This window comes from Loxodonta africana, chromosome 8 (genome assembly GCF_030014295.1).
Source record: "Loxodonta africana isolate mLoxAfr1 chromosome 8, mLoxAfr1.hap2, whole genome shotgun sequence".
Taxonomy (NCBI): domain Eukaryota; kingdom Metazoa; phylum Chordata; class Mammalia; order Proboscidea; family Elephantidae; genus Loxodonta; species Loxodonta africana.
The window spans coordinates 31,507,001-31,524,572 of NC_087349.1; the positions used below are offsets into that span (position 1 = coordinate 31,507,001).

General features: G+C 42.7%; 1 protein-coding gene across 1 annotated transcript in view; it reads left to right on the forward strand.

Annotated features, from left to right (window-relative positions):
- The first annotated feature begins 610 nt into the window (after positions 1-610).
- CTTNBP2 (cortactin binding protein 2) overlaps positions 611-17,572 on the forward strand; it is a 173,254-nt gene continuing 156,292 nt past the window's right edge. The window contains exons 1-2 of the mRNA XM_023544586.2: positions 611-766; positions 13,173-13,280. Of these exons, the coding sequence (XP_023400354.2) occupies positions 659-766; positions 13,173-13,280 (216 nt within the window). The 5' untranslated portion in view covers positions 611-658. The remainder of the gene's footprint in view (positions 767-13,172; positions 13,281-17,572) is intronic.

Below are 17,572 nucleotides of genomic sequence, written 5' to 3' on the forward strand. Positions count from 1 at the left end.
GAACTGAGGGACTGGGGCACAATGTAATAAAAGCGGACACATTATTCATTTTGATTTGTGAATTTAGTTAATGGTTTTCGTAGAAGGAAGGGGTAAAAGCACCCTGGCAGCAGTGTTGAAAAACCAAAAAACCTGGAATTTAAGAAAAAAGAAAAGAGTATCTTCTGTCCTTCCTAGCGGTGGGATAGATGGGCATGGAGCGAAGGGTTTCCTTGATCTTACAGAAAATTAAGATTTAGGAAGCCCGACATTTCATCCGGTCTCTCCAGGGTCGGCTTCGTGGGGCTTGGCCGGTCGTATCACGTCTTGAGCTCTTTCTCTCCTTCATCTCGCCCGGTGTCTTTCGGATTCCCCCATCTGCGGGAAGGACCAGCCCCGGGCCCGGGCTTGTGCCCACTTCTCGGACCTCGACGCACCGGATGGCCCAGGGGCTGGGCGAGGCGGCGGGCGGCGCGGCCCCCCGGGGGCGGGCGCCCGGGCGCGCGGGCCGCGGCGCGCAGCGGGTTAAGGCGGCGGGGGCGGCGGGAGGGAGGCGGAGCGCGGCCGGGCCCGAACGCCGCGCCGCCGGCCAGCAGCGGGTTAAGTGCCGCCCGCGCGGAGAGGGCTGAGCCGGGCGCCGCCGCTTCGAGCTCGCATTCGGATCCGCTAGCGCAGGAAGATGGCGACGGACGGCGCGAGCTGCGAACCCGACTTCTCCCGCGCCTCGGAGGACGCGGCGGAGGCTACGGCGGAGGCTACGGCGGAGGCAGCGGTAACCGAGTTCCCGGTGCGGGCGCGCTGCGAGTGTAGACGCGGGCCCAGGCGCAGCTCCAAGTCCCCTGGGCGCTCCGCAGTCCGGGCCCCCTGGGGGCGCCCCCTCCTCAAGCTGCCCCACGGCCGGAGGCCGCCCAAGCTGGGGACGCCCCCTGCCCGTTCCGAGTCTCCAGGGAAATAGCACCGGCCTCCGGGTTCTTGGCGCTCCATGCGTGAGCCCCGCCCTCCCCGCGACCCCGACGCCGGTGCCGCGGTGGTCGGGTTTGGCCTGGGGGTGTTTGCTGGCGAACTTGACCCCCCATTGTTCGCCTCTAGCTGCACGCGTGGCTGTGAGCGTGCGTCTCGGGGTGCCTGGCACGTCTCAGCAGACCTAGGAAACAGCGAGGGGGGGTGCGGGTCGCCGCCGAGCAGGTGTGGGGATGCCTATTGTGTGTCTGTGCGCCTTTGGGGGGCCCCTGGGGAGGGACCGGTGCCCAGCTGTGGGCGCTGTCGCCGCGAAGCGCCGGCGACTTTGGTCTTAGCAGCCCCCTCACTGGGGAGGCGGGGGGTCATCGCGTTCTTCCGAGGCGATGCCCGGGCGAGGTGGAGGGTCATCACCGAGTATCATAGACATTGTTCTCCTTCGCTGGGTTCTAGACGCCAAATGCGCTTCCATCCATCCCTGGTCCCCACTTTCAATCCCTAAATATTCCTGTGCACAGAAACTCGCTGGTGGGTTCCAGCCCCTACCTGGGGGAGGGTTGGTTCCCCGTCCAGGGTGGAAAATGTGCTCAGGGTTTGAGAAGCGGCTTCGCTGGAGCTGCGAGGATCTGCAAAGAAAGGCGGTCCCGGGAGCGCCTCCCACCCTTGGCCCACTCCCGCTGGAGACCGCGGTGGGATAGAGTGAGCCGAGGGTGGACGCCCCCTCCGGCCTTGCCACTACCCGATCGGAGTCGGTGCGCGAGCAGCAGAGGGCAGGGCCAGGCGTAAACAGCCAGGGCTGCTTTAACTTCCTCCTCCTCCCTGGGTTTGGAGGTAGGGCTTTTGGAGAGGGAGAGATGGGGAGGAAGGTACTTGGGGGTGAGAGGAGCTGAGCTTGGGAAGGAATAGATTAAGAGGGGGTGGAGGGGGGAGAAAAACGGAGGAGGAGGGCTGTTGATTTGCACTTGTGAAACTGGCAAGTTTTGATTTGCAGCTTTTAGGAAAATTTATTTTGTTTTTTCATTTCTTGCGTGGAAAATGAGAACTTAAGATTTCAAATGAAACCTGCCCACTTGTGATGCTGTGAATCCCCCCGCCCCCCGCGAGGTACAATAAGGAAGCTAGCTGTTAAGGCAAGCCTCTCTGGGAAGTTTAAATGATTGGGTGTCTTCCTCCCCAAGAGATGATGACGAGAGGCACTGACTGGGAGGAGAAAGAAAGAGGTCTTGTGTGTGTTTCTTGTTCCCCAGGAAGGTTACATTTGTATGTTTAATTTGTTTAGAATGGGCCTTTTTTCTACTGCTCTCAGTGTTTTAATCACCTCCTTACAATTAAACCAAACACAAACATCTGGTTTATGGTCTGTAGCTGGTGATGTAGTTTTATTTGGTTAGACTGTAGAGAGTCTTGGTCGTGGGGCAGATTTCGTGTTAACAAGGTCAGGGTTCCGTCTCTGCTGTGTAAAATTTTCAGAAGTCTGATTCTCACTACTGAACTTCGGGGATTTGATCATTCACCTGTGATAATGGGAACAGCCATGGAAAATAGGAAAGCCGACCTCTTGTTATTTCCACAGAATCCTTTAGGGTCCCAAGATGCAATAAGGATTCTTAATATAGTAGCTTTTTTAAACTTTTGGCTGTTTAGTAAAATTTTGACAGTGACTTCTTAGGCTGTAAACTGACCATTTTATTTTTTCCAAAAAGCTTTGACTTCGTAAGGTAGGATCCTCTCCTATCAGCCACTTTGACCTATAGGCTGATTTTTACATTAAAGAAAAGCTGGGTAGAGGCATGGTATTTGTTATTATAACTGCTCCTTACCTAATGATTAAAAATCAAAGGCATTTTTATGCATCTTGGGGTTTTGGCAACTGATGGCTTAAAACAATTTTTGGGTATTTTTAGTGAACAATTCTTTTTTTTGGTATTTAGCTATTTGATTCATTTCAAATCAGCTTGTATATTCATTTTTATATATACATTTGGCAATAACGAGCCAATGGAACCTCCAAAGCAGTAGGCTATTTTTGAAAGTGAGTGTTTTCACTAAGTTTTGACTATTTAGATTGTTGCTTAGAAACAAGTTTAATTTATAGTTTCATAGTTTTTAGTTTAATATGATTTTTAGTGACATGTTTTAAATTTAGTTTGTGGTCCTCGTTCTTAGCTGTTTAAATCCTGAAGGCATCCCAAGTGTAAAGCTACATTACTCATATAAATAGTCTTTGCTATGAACCATGGTGGGAGACCTGGGTTATTTTCAGTGCCTTAGCCAAATGTGATGACTTTTATAGGCCATATTGCTATTTCTACTCTGAAAATAAGCCCTAATGGATAAGGCAGTATGGAAAACAGAAATCTTCCTGCTTTTTATTGTCATCAGGGAATTTTGGAGTGAAAGGAAAATGGAGGTCTTTTTACAGCTGTGTTTGGGAAGCCAACCAACATTCTTGCCATTCTGGGTTTTCTGGGGCAGTTAATATGCAAAAAGTAGGAATAAATTTTGTCACGGTGATTGTGACAAGGAAAAACTTGGACAGTGATTTTTGTTAAAAATATGCAACAGCGATGTTAAAATCTGGCACTTTGAAATTTTTGTTTTCCAGGTGACAGTATTAAATGTAAATGCAGTGAAAAAAACCTTCTTGGCCAAGTTTGCTAGGCCTTTTAAAAAACTAAAAAACTAAATTATAGTTATGCAGCAGCTGTGGGATATTGAAAGTTTCACAGCATAATTTTTAAATAGTAAATAATCTAGATTGAAGACACATTTACTGAACACTTACAGAGATGGAGGCACCATGAGTAACATCTTTGCAGCCCTAAAGTAACACATTGCAGTAGTAGAAACTGACATCCACCAGGAAATCAAATTAGAGGAGAGGGTGGTGTCATGAGAGGCACACATGATTTGCATTAGGAATGTAGTGAGGGAGAATCATGGAGTTCCTGGTGGAAGGATCTGGAAATGTTCCACAGAAGGGGAGCATTTGAACTGGGCTTTGAGGTATAAGCAGGACCCGAATTGGGAGAAGGGAGGAAGCAGTGTCCAGGTATAGCTGGTGCCTCTGCCTGTGAGATGTGAAAGGACCTGGGGATATAGGGAGGGATTTAGAAGCTGTTTAGAGGTTTCAGTTTCAGTCTCAGGTGTGCACTTTAGAAAAATAGCTTAGAAGTTGAGAAAATTGACTGAAACAGCACTGGAAGATTAGGCTTTCCTTGTGAGACTTTTCACTCCTTACTTTTTTCTTCTTAAATAATAGGTTCTGTGTTTATAACAGGAGTCCCTGGTGGGACAAATGATTTGAGCTTGGCCACTAACTGAAAGGTTGGTGGTTCAAATCCTCCCGGAGGCATGGGAAGAAAAGTCTGACAGTCTACCTCTGAGAACTCAGCCAATGAAAACCCTATGGAGCACAGTTCTACTCTGACATGCATGGGGTCATCATGAGTTGGAATCAGTCTCTCAAAACCAGGGCTCCATTTTTGGAATTTGTTGTTGTAACATTTCTTGCAGGAGCAATTTTATTTGGAGAAAAACTTCTGTCATCCCTGTGATGGGATCCATACCAAGGCTAGATTGCCAGTTTGTTCCATCCTACTGTGTTTTGCTTAACTTTATGAGGTGAGAAAATGTTTCACAGCCTTAGGCCTAGTCAGTCATTTATAAATATATGCTGGTGATCGTGTGGACAGCAAGACCCTGGGTAGGAGAGAATAGCCTCCTCCTTCAAGAAAATTTGTGTCGTTTTTGTTAGTAAAAGAAAGCAAAGGTTGTTTAGCAAAGTGCCAGGCACATGGTAGGCAGTTCACAAATACTGAATGAATGAACGGAAGTGAAAGGCCACCAAGAACTTGTGTTGAAACGCTTAATGTTGATCTGCCAATTGGAAAATTTATTTTGTATGTTAAGATTATAGTGAAACAATTGCCGTGTGATTCGCAGTAATTAACATTGTAGGCATTACAGACCGTTTCTTGTTTTAGAAAGATGACCCTGGTCCCCCCCCCCCTATTTTTTTATATTGCCTCCTTTCCGGGCTTCTTAATATCTCATACTTTTCTTTTGTTTGTGTGTCTGTTTCTTTAATTTTAAACACTATTTGTTTTCTGTGTAGATTCTCTTCAAAACAGTGATTGAGGCTGTGGATGGTGGTAGGATGGTAACTAGCCCCCACTCATCTTGATTTCCGCAGGTATAGTCAAGGCTGCATCACCCACTGGAGTGTGGGGAGGGGACAAATGAGAGGGCATTAAAGAGAAATTTAGAAACAGAAAAAGAAAAAAAAAAAAAGGGAGTAGGGCAGGGAAAAGGAGGTTAGGCAGGACTTGAGAATATTCTTCATCTGCCCAGAAGTGTGGGGATAAAATTCAGGTGGTGTTGGGGTGGGGGGGGCGGGGGGAGGTCCTTGGGTTGCCAAGTGGTTAAGCACTCAGCTGCTAACTGAAAGGTTGGCGATTTAAACCCACCTAGGGGCTCCTCCTTGGTGGCATAGTGGTTAAGAGCTACAACTTTTAACCATAAAGCTCAGCAGTTTGAATCCACCAGGCACTCCTTGGAAACCCTATGGGGGCAGTTCTGCTCTGTCCTGTAGGGTCGCTATGAGTTGGAATCAACTCGCTGGCAATGGGTTGTGTTTTGCTTTTTTAGAGGCTCACTGGAAACCCTGGTGATGTAGTGGTTAAGAGCTACATCTCCTAACCAAGAGGTTGGCAGTTCGAATCCGCCAGGCGCTCCTTGGAAACTCTATGGGGCAGTTCTCCTCTGTCCTGTAGGGTCACTGTGAGTCAGAGTCGACTCAACGGCAGCGGATTTAGAGGCTCTGAGAAAGCTCCACCTTAACCTGAGTATTCTTTGGAAGGAGACGTTCTTTATTTGAATGCATGTGGTATATTATTCTTGATTAGCACTCCTTTGCAAGGGTTATGTAACATGGAAAAGGAGAATTGTCTTTTCTGTTTGGTGGCTGGGTTCAGAAATGGAGAGCAGCAGTTAAAAGAGCAATGATAAATTGATAGCAAAGGATTTTACAGTTTTCAGTTAATCAGTTGTAAATAACCTGTACAAAAACCATGAGATCGTATCACTAATGCTGTGTACAACATAATGCTACCCATATAGAAATCCTGATTTTAGAAGGAAAAATTGCATTTTTTAAATTGTTAGCAAACGGCCAATACCTTTAGAATCAATTAAAAAGATTATAGCAAATGCAGTATAGCCACTTTAACATTGCTATGGGGCATGGATACTTGGTTGCTAATGATTTTGTTTTGATGTTTTTATATTTTATTGAAAAGGCAACAAGGTGATTCCAAAGGCCTGAGTTCTTCCCACAGACAGGCTTTGTAATTATAAGAATATTATTCAGGATGCCCTTGTCTCAGTCTCTTCATTCGAAAATCAGCATGGTGACCTTTGCCACCTACAGAGAATCAAGGTGATCTTCCTCAGTGTGATATAAGCTTCTAAAGGACAAATGCCAGCTCGCATGTGGAGCTGAACCTGCCCGTGAAGGGTTGATGTAACACTGAAAAGCTGAGTTAGGTTGGAAATAGGCTTTTATCTGAGCTGTGGTCCTTTTTTTCCGAAGAGGTAATGGGGACAGTGAAGAGATCTTAAAGGAGGAAAAGGAGGTAGCTGGGCTTAATTATCAGAGGCTGCCACCCCTTACTGAGCCATTTTTCTGCATTTTCATTCCAGCTTTCTCTTCTTTAAAATTAGTTACACTCGTTTCCGTGTTTCCTTCCCGACATTGTTATTTCCTTGTCGGTTACATCTCCTTCCAGTGTGCTGAGTTGCTTGTCTGTCACCTGAATAAAGACCCTAGGTGGGCTGTGAGGTTGATTTGAGCTGCAGGGCCATGGAGAGCTGACATCGAATGGACCTCCACCTTCTCAGTACAGTATTTTTTGTTTTAAAGGCACACACCCAAGCTGCTTCCCTAGTTTGGATTACTCAGTGATCTTTGAAAGAATGAATGCACGAGGAATGACCAGTTATTTAGTTGCCCTAGAGTAGAACTGCCCCATAGAGTTTCCAAGGAGCGCCTGGCGAATTCGAACTGCCGACCCTTTGGTTAGCGGCCGTAGCACTTAACCACTATGCCACCACGGTTTCCATTTTTTTGTTTGTTTGTTTGTTTTTTAGAGTGGGCTGTAACATTGTAGCTTAGTAAGACTGGCCTATCTGAGACACCTTTTGCAGGCTTTCTGGGCAAAATGGACACATTATACTAAAAGTTGGGGATGGGGCAGCATGTTAGATAAAGTCATGTAAAGATGTAATAACTCTTGCTGCCCTGACACGTCTAGAGGGGTAAGAAAATAGTTAAAAAAGATAAGTATGTTTAATATTGTGAAGAACGCACAAGGCACAGGACATGATTAATTGCCGAGTAAAGGAATAGAAAAAACTCTTAATTGAGAGAACGGGAGATTTCTGGAGTCTGGAAGGGCATATGAAAGTGAGATTTGAACTATGTCCTAACGAAATACGGGTCCAGATGAATGAGGGGAGAAAGGAGGATTAGGAAGATCAAACTCACTCCTGAAACTTTTTCCTCCTGGTAGAGAGGGAAATACAAAAAATACGAACAATGATAGCAAAGCAAGAAGTAATTTAAGAGATCTGAAAATACTTTGAGAGCATTTCCTCGTGTACTTTCTTATGAAAACCTTTGTAACTGGCTAAATTCATATTTTCTTAAGGCAGTCAATGTTCTGTATACCTGGAAAGTTTGATTTAATTGTTCTTATGCTAATGACCATCTTCAAATTTGATCCTTTTGAAATTTGAAGATGCATTTCATTGCGTTGCCTGTTTACAGCCCTTCTTATTCATCCCCAAAGCGTAAATCTTGCTTACATAGAAAGTTCTAAATGCACTATTAATTATTAGCATGCACTATTTTATACTGGGAGGAAAAGAAGTTATTGTAACTTCTGAGCAAAGAGGCAAAATCAGCTTTCCACAGCTGCTTTTCAAAGGCCTTTAGGCTCAGGGAATGACCTGAATTTTCCTCAGTCCTCTAATCCAGTTGTCCTGATGGTGCATGAAATCAGGACATTTGGCGGCTAGACGAAATATTAGCGATCACCTAGTACAACATCCTCATTTTACTGATGAGAAAAATGAGACCCAAAGGGATGAAACGACTTTGCCTTACATGGCTGGTTGTTGGCCAACCACATCTCTCCTAGCGTGGCTGGCCTCCAGTCCAGTCAGCTGCTTAAGTATCCCACCTCCCTCGCATGTTAAATACGTTCATCGAATGTAAACACAGTCTATTGGATTTCAGACTGGAGAAGAGGCTCTCCAAGCTTAGGGAAATACATTGAGAACTAACCAGGCTTCGTGTTGGGTTACCAAATTTTCGCCAAGCATCCCTGATAGAACAAACTCATGCATTATATCAAGCAAAGCCATGAAGCACTTCTGCCTCCTAATATCTCCTAAAGTCTTTCAGCAGCCATTTGTGTGCTGACTCCATTAATTCTTAAAGGCTGTGGGGTGAGGGTCTTCTGACCCTGTTTGGCTGTGACTGTTGAATTCCCCGCATAAACCCAGTATTTTAGTTTTTTTTTTCTTTGAGGAGGGGTGGGGTGGAGAAACTTGGTGTTGGCCTGTGTTCAGTTCTGGCAGTTTAAGATGGCTTAATCCAGCCAGGTTCTGTTTTGTCTGCTCTCTAACTGGGCTTGTATGAGAAAAGCCTAAAGAATGCCCTTCCCACCCCAAGTAATTCAGCAGTTGGAACCGGCTGTGCTGTAATAGTTTGGGATTGTGTCTTGTCTGTCTGTCTATGTCTGTCTATATACTTAAATATATTTTCTTGTTGTTATCTCCCAGAGAAGCCTCTCTTTGTTAACCAGGCTCTGGATTAGTTTTAAATGTCTATGCCAGGTTTTTAAAACTAGGTGTTAAAGAAGTGATTTTCCTTGCATACTTCTCCTGACAAATGTGATAGGTAGGAGTGGATTATGGAATTAAAATCTAGCAGTTTGGCTTTTTGTTTGTTTTTTTTAATTTTTCCTTTTTAAGTGCCTTTCCATCACTAAAAATGAGAGCTGGGTTTTTGTTGTTTTTTAAGTTGGGAAACACAAGTACGGCAATAATAAAGTTTAATCTGAATATTTTTGTTGTGATTTTCTTGGGGGGGGCAGTGGGGGAGACTGTGGGTGCCTTGTTGGAGATCTTAATTGTTTTTATATGAGTGGCACCATTTGAATCTGTTCTGTTATCTTCTTTTGAAAAGTAGATTCTAAGATAGTCTTATAAAACACTGCATGGTTTAGAATACCTCCTTTTGCCCTGACACCAAGCAACTAGAATACTAACTTTTCCTACATCTGAGTGCTCTTAGGAGTGTTACAGTAATTAAGTCCGGTAAATGTCACTTTATAGGAAATAAGAATATTGTTTTTAATTATGACTTTTTTGCTTCTGGATTTGTTTATTTTTCTAAAAATACCCAAATACTTTGAATTTATTTATAAAATATCTGGAGTCTGAAAACCTCTAGCATGTTTTCATGTGCTTTCTTTTTACCACATTTTGTCAGGATAGATGATGAATACAGGGATTGGAGAATGAGAGTTTATAAATATTATCATAATAGTTTTATTATCGAAGACCAGGAATTAGTTGTTTTAGTGGAGGGTGGGAATGGGATAAAGGAGAGAGAGACAGGCAGGCAGGCATACTATATATTTAAAAAAATATATCACTTAATGTGTGGTGCTGGGAAACAGGTTTTTTTTTAAACATTGTAGCATAATCTAGAGCTTAGCGAGAACCCTTGTAACAGTGTTTTATTTTAATCAATTTCCCTTTTTATTGATGGCGATTCAGAGAAAAACAGAAGTGTTGGTTGCAGGTGGCATGTTGTGATGTTGATGATGATGGAACCAGGGCAAGCTCCCCTGACTTTAATACAAATCCCAGCCTTAGCAATGTCTTTCATAACTTATTCGTTTTTAAAACAGAGTTCTTTGCTTCTGAAGCTTTGGGGAAACAAGTACAATAAAATACACAATTAATTAAAATCTTTAGCACAACCAGCAGCAACATTAATAAAACATCACCCTCTAAAGCACTTTAGAATTTCAGCTTACTATCCCATCTCAGGAAACCCTGGTGGTGTAGTGGTTAGGTGCTACGGCTGCTAACCAAAGCGTCAGCAGTTCGAATCCTCCAGGTGCTCTTTGGAAACTCTATGGGGCGGTTCTATTCTGTCCTGTAGGGTCGCTATGAGTCAGAATCAACTCGACGGCACTGGGTTTTGGACCCCATCTCGGTGGGAAAAACCAGGATAAGAGAGCCTGTCATTCATCATAGTCAGTAAACTGAATTTAATGGACTTGGGCTGGTATGTTTTCAAAGACATAGACTTATGCCAATATCCCATTCCTCTCTGTATTAAACCTCCGGGTGCTCTCAGCTTTAGTAATCACAGACACCTGCCTTTATTTAGCATTTACTTCACTTATGTGCTCTTGTTTAATCCTCGCAAGAACTCTGCAGGGTAGAGTTAAGATTGCCATTATATAGACGAGAAAACAGAGACCTGCTTAGGTTATAACAGGACTTCTCAAAGGCTGGTCCTTGCACCAACATCAGCATCACTGGGAGCTTGTTAGAAAGGAAACTCATGGCCTCTTCTCAGACCTACTGAATCAGACTCTCCAAAGGTGGGGCCCAGCAGTTGGTATAATATCAAGATCTCCAGGTGATCCTTAGGTACCACTCTGTTTGAGAACAATTGGGTTATAAGAACTTATGTGACACCATTACACAGTGGGAATAGAATTTGAGTCCTAGTGTGTTGAACTTTGGAAACCTTGGTGGCGTAGTGGTTAAGTGCCACAACAACTCTTCAAAAGGTCGGCAGTTTGAATCCACCAGGCACTCCTTGGAAATTCTATGGAGCAGTTCTATTCTGTCCTGTAGGGTCGCTATGAGTCGGAATAGATTCAATGGCAACGGGCTTTTATATTGGACTTGACTATTCAGGGAACAGCTCTAAGGTAACATTTTAAGCAGGGGCCTCCCAGAACTACACATCCTATAAACTTACTATAGGTTTTTCTTTTATTCCATCTTTAGCTCCTTCCTTTCCAAATAACTGCTTAGTCTAATGTATGTGAAAAACTACTAATTTTAAGAGGAAGATCTTTTAAAAAAACTTTCTTCAGAGAACCATTAGTACCCTTTTCCCTTTGTGCCATTAGTATCTCCTTCCAGGAGGTTCCTTTGAAACTGACAAGTGGCCAGTTCTGGAACATGCCTCTCTGAAAGCCCCTGGAATCATTTGTGGGCTTTGCTATGTTTACTCCTATGTCTTCATAGGGCTAGTGTGGAGTCAAACGTATAGGTGCTAAACTAGTTCTTTTTGGCTTATTGATAGAACAGCACTATTTTCATCTCAAGGAACTTATTTTAGAATGTTGGTAGAGTACTGATAAAATGTACAGACATGTTATATTATTGGTTTGATATCCTGGTGCAGAACTGGGCAATGTTTCATTCTGTTGTGCATAGGGTCGCTATGTATGAGTCAGAACTGACTTGATGGCACCAAACAACAACATGTGTTCTGAGTATGTTATCTAACTTCTCTGAGTTGCGGTTTTCTTAACTAAAAAAGAGCGATGATAATATGGTGCTTTGAAAATACTTGGGAAACCGTGGAGTACTATTCAAATGTAATGTTCCAGAATGTTCTCAGGATGGCTTCCAGGTTGGGAATGAGACATTTGGGGACAAATGTGTGTTCTCCTCCTATGATGGTGACTGGGTTTGTAAAATGATTGCACAAAAAGGAGGAACAGAATGTGTGTTGTCGAAGGAGCTTAGACTTTGGCATCACTGGGGCCCAGATTTGAACACACTAACCAGTCCTCAGGTGGTGTAGTGGTTAAGTGTTATGGTTGCTAACCAAAAGGTCGGCAGTTCAAATCTGCCAGGCACTCCTTGGAAACTGCATGGGGCAGTTCTCTGTCCTATAGGGTCGCTATGAGTTGGAATCCACTTGACAGCAATGGGTCAATGGGAGCCAGTCCTCTCAGCTTCTGTAAAATGGAGGTCAGAAGATCTGCTCGTAATGTTGAAGGAGAGAGTTCAGGGTTGAAGACAAAAGAGTTGAGAGCCAGTGGCATATCAGTGGGATTTAAAGCAATGAGATTGGATGAGGTCACCCTAGGAAGCTATGTCAGGAGAAGAGGGCAAAGTGGAAGAGCACTGGGTGAGAAATTACAACCCCCAGGGCTCTGGTGCTGCCACCTCAAGGTCAGTGGCAGGCTCTCTTATTCTAGCCTCAGCTCCCTGTCTGTGTGACAGGCATGGTCCCTACAATCCTGCCATATAGAACAGTGAAAAGCTACAGATAGGTTGCATGAGAAAGATCTTTGATAACCATATAGCAGGGGTTCCAAACTCAGCTAACCATAGGATCCAGATGACTGAATGTGGGTGGTGAGATGGGCCTCTTAAAAGTGCATATGTGTGTTTTGTGGGGGTGGGGGGGTGGTACTTGATGGCAAAGTGAAAGGCATATGCTCCTCGGCTCTGTGGATTACTGCCCTGTGGGAATGTGAATCTGAGGCTACCCCTGTGGGAATATGAATCAGAATTTTGACAAGAAGCCAGGGATCTGGACTTTTTGGTGATATCTTCAGACTTTTTGAAATGCTGGCCAAATTAACAAACAAAAACAAAACACCCTGTGGCCCAAGCTACACACATCTGTGGGCCAGATTTGGCCTGAGAGCTGCCAGCTCGTGGCCTCTGCTGTAGAATGTTCATAAACATGACCTGTTATTATTGCATGTCCTGGAATTCGTAATAACCTCCCAGGGGACTTTACAATGGGGCCCTTCTGGGTGCACATCGGGGCGTTCTTTACCACACATGCAACTTCTCCCCAACATGTACTGGGCCTGTTTAGATACAGACACTGGGACTTTAAGTTTGTGTTGTGTAATTTGGGGAGACCCTGAATCCAGGTGTACAGGCCAGGAAAATAAATCATCTTAAAGGAGAGATTCGGGGAGATGGGCACTGTGGTTTTTACCTCTCCTCCTGGAAGATGAGCTCGTAGATGGATGCCGAGCAGTGCCCCAATGCCCCCTTGGAATGGCTGAGCAACAGGGATAAAAATGGTCTGTTGTGTACTCATAGGACCTGTGCATTGTTCTTAGGAATAGCTTTCTTTATTGCTTTTTTTGTTTGTTTTGCAGAAAAAAGAGTTTGATGTGGACACGCTCAGTAAATCCGAACTGCGGATGCTCCTCAGTGTGATGGAAGGGGAACTAGAGGCCAGAGATCTTGTCATCGAGGCCCTGAGGGTAAGAAAGGACCTTCTGGGGGATGGATCCCATTGTTTTGCCAAACTCTGTTGTTTTCTTTTTTCGAAGGGCTGTTGACAAAGATTCTTCTTCTTCTTTTTTTTAAGTCAAATTAGGTTTAAAGTGCTACATCAGCTTAAAATGTGTTTTTCTCCCCCATACCCCTGACCCCAACATCAACCCCTAACTTTTATAATCCAAATAAAACCTGGAATTGGATGGTCATTGACATGATGGGGACTGAGACTAAACTGTTTAATATAGAAACCTTGAGAAGTAAACCGTAAAGGCTCAGATATCCTTTTATGCTTTGTGTGTTTATTTGGTTAGAGACATATGTTTTCAGAATATTGGGAATTTGGTATCCTGCAAGTATGTGAGGACAGGGAGGGAAAATTAAGGGAATCTTTTATAAATGATAGTGCTGGTGATAGATCTTTTTTCATCCAATGTAAATTACAAATGATTTATTTTCCAAAGCTCATAATAGTTAAAAAGTATATACACACACATATATCTTAAATAGTTTTAAAGAGTTTTTTTGTCTAGTCTTCCAGTAATTTTGAAACATTTTTATAAGCAGTTGCCAAGAATTAACATCTTCTTATGTGTTACTTAAATGCCTTAATAAAGTTTTTTTTTTTTTTTAATAATATGATTAAATTATCTTGATGCAGAGTTTGCTGATTGGGTATTTTTGATATCGCACTTGTTTTGGTGTGTAAATTAAATTTAAAGGTTTTTTTTTTCCTTTTTTTATTTTTAATTATTTGTTTGTATGTAATCAGGAATTTCCAGGCTCTTGGTCATTTGAGCAAGAGGGATGTATTTATTATATATGACACATCTTATTTCACCAGGGTATATTTCCTTAAACTTTTTCTGAGGGAGTTTATTGTGACATATTGCTAGTGACAGGAGCCTCTAGGGAAAGATGTAGTAATGGTGGACACGGTTAGACACATGGAGAAGGTAGACGTGGTGAGAGGACGGTTGTGTGGGGAGGAGGGAGCTAACTCCTGAAATAATGTCTTTGGTTCATTGTCACAAACCTAAAATTTGATGACAGAGAACAACTGCATCAGAAAAATGGGACTGTAGGTACACCACCTGCAAGCCAATGTTGAGTTGAAGGTGTTGCTTTTTTGGCGACAAGTTTTGCTCAGGAGATGTTAGCACAGTTACGTTGTGAGAGATGTTTATCCTGGTCCATGTTTGAAACATTTACATTGCTTGCTAATACGTATTTTCTTGAGTGAACTTTTTGGGAGAAATGTTAAGGCAGGATATCACCATAATGTGTGACCGCCTGCCTGAGGAGAGTACAAGGGCACAGTCCACTGCCAAGGCCAATAGTGAGCCCTTTGAGACCACACATACCAGCTCCACCATTGGTATTTTCCCATCTCTCTCTGTTAACTTGTAAAAGGCATCAGCACAGTGGAATTTCCCAGTGCTCACACAAATGTTTGAGCATTTAGTAGAGTCTGCATTTATGTATCACCTTAGCAACCACATGCATTTCTCTTTTTAACTTAATTGCAGTACTTTTAGATGTAAGAGTAGAGGTAAAGGCTTGCTAATGATCAGGGCTTGCCAAACTTAAAGTTCTTCACAGAATCAGGGAACATTAGAATTACAAGGAGCTGTAGGTGATATTCTAGTTAAGTGGTTTGCGTCCCTATCAGATCTGGTGTCTCATTTTGATAAAATATTTTGTATCACTCTTTTTTTATCCTGTAATGAAATTTGTAGATAATTGCATGTGTATGTAGGTTATATTTAAAAAACAAACAGTACATTGCCCTAATTTTGATATAAAAGAGAAAGAGCTGGAAAGTAATGCATAAATAAAATAGCATGTATATTTCAATAAATAAATGTTCAGGCATGACTATACTGGAAGACATGATAAAGTAGGTGGCTATTTGTACCTATTTGCAGCATCACCCCCAAGTGCAATAGCTGCCAAAGAATACTGATCCAGGCCTGTTATATTGCAGACTCAGATGCAGAGAGTGGATTTGCCGTGGGAGAGGTGATTCTTGAAATGGTGAATGACTCTTGGTAAAGTTCCAAACAAAAGTAGACATTTATATGGGAGTTGCATATAAATGTCCGTGTTGTTGCAACTGGATTATAAAAACTTGTCTCTGTGTAAAGAGGAGTTACGATCTAGGCTTAGGTCATTGTAATGGAGATTGTCATGAAAGGAATGAACAGAGGGAAAGGTGGAAGTTGTATGGGATGCAGGACAGTTTCTAGATGTGTGACGGAGCACACAGACCTTTGGCCTTGCCCCTAAGTGTCAGCCCCGGTCAAAACTAAAAATGCTGTCTCATGTTGCCGTAATACCTCCTAGGGTACTGCTTCATTGGAGAACCACTGGCCCAGGCTAAACTCCTTTGTTTATAGATTAAAACCAACCAACCAACCAAAAAAGAGGCCTCCAAAGATTGTGACTTATCTGAGGTCACAAATGTGGCCTCCTCAGCTTTAGTAGAAACCCAGTCAACAGCATTCCATCCATTTCTCCCTGCCTCCCATGTAGAGCACAGTGTTGTTTGGAGATTCTTAAAGCTTTTTACTGTTTTTTTTTAATTGAGAATTGTGTTCTCTCTCTTTTTCTTCTCTCTTTCTCTGTCTCTCTCTATATGATTGTATTTTTAAGTGCAGATAATAATGTTATCTTCGTGTACTTGTGGAAGCCATCATGTACTCACTGTAATGGGGGGAGTATCTCCCCCCTTTGGAAAATCCTGCTTTAAAGTAAAACTGGTAAAGGAAATGTCAATTTAAAACTATTTACTAAAATTAATATGTTGTGTACGTTGAGTTGATTCCAATTCATAGTGTCCCCATGTGACAGAATAGAGCTGCCCCACAGGGTTTTCTTGGCTGTAATCTTTCAGAATCAGATCACCGGATCTTCTCCCACAGTGACGCTTGGGTGGATTCGAACTGCCAACCTTTCAGTTAGCAGCCTTCCACTTAACCGTTGTGCCACCTAGCACTTAACCTTTAAAAATTAATATAAGGTTGCTAAACTAACAAATAATTTTAATACATTGTCTTATGATACAATGATTTTCATATGAAATGTTTCCCTCACGTCAGAGTTCAAATTTAATCTGAAAATGCCTATTTTAAACAAATTTCATAACTCTTTCAAAACGCCCCACATATTTTACTATTTAAATATGCATGCTAGATTTTTTTTGGCAGAACTGAACTGCCTTATTTTTCCAACTGTAAAACCTTTAGGATTGTGTGGCGCAGTGCTGGAATCTTTACATAGAACAGAGACAATCTCTTTAAATAGAACAATGCTTCCACTTTAGTTTTTAGAAACAAGTTCTGGTATACTACAGAGTATTGCAAGGGTTTTCCTCATATGACATGTCTGCTAAATAATGATAAAAGAGGGATGTTCTTGTTTTTGATTAGCTTCCACGAAGTAAAACAAGCAGCCTTTTTTATTTCAGAATAGTCCTGTGATTGCAGGCAATGGATTGACGAAAACATGATTGTTTTTTTTCCTGCTGCTCATTTTAATGAATGAATGAATGAATTTGCTGAACAGAGCTGAATTCAAGAAAACATAAATTAATTTAAGGTTCCTGCTCTGTCTGCTGAGATACACCTTTGTTCCATGTCTAGAGAAAGGAAGAGGAGTGCTGACCAGACATTGTATTGTTTCTGCAAGCAAATCTGTTTTCATCAAATTCAAATAGCTGATGATTTTTAAATAGCATTGTATTTTGTCCAGTAAGGTCCCCATTTCAACACAGGAAATAACAATTTTGAATCTTCTTCCCTTCAGAGCATTTTTGTTTTCCCTGATGAACATTTGCCACTAGCGAAGAAAGAAAAACAGAATGCCAGGCAAAATAATGCTCTTTTATAAATTAGGGAATGGAGGCAGTGATGCCAGGAAGTGGAAGTGTTTTATCACCACCGTTTTTGGCTCATCCAGTGATCAGCTGAGGAGTCCCTGGATGGTGCAAATGGTTATTGCACTTGGCTGCTAATTGAAAAGTTGGTGGTTCGGAGCCATCCAGAGGTGCGTCAGGAGAAAGGTCTGGTGATCATCTTTCCAAAAATTAGCGATTGAAAACCCTATGGAGCACAGTTCTACTCTGACACACGTGGGGACATCATGAGTCAGAGTCAACCTGATGGCAGCTGCTTCGTGTGTGTGTGTGTGTAATAAACAGTTGAAGTCATTTGAACAATATTTTCTTTTTTGTACTTTAGATGGAGGTTTACAGAACAAACTGGCTTCTCATTGA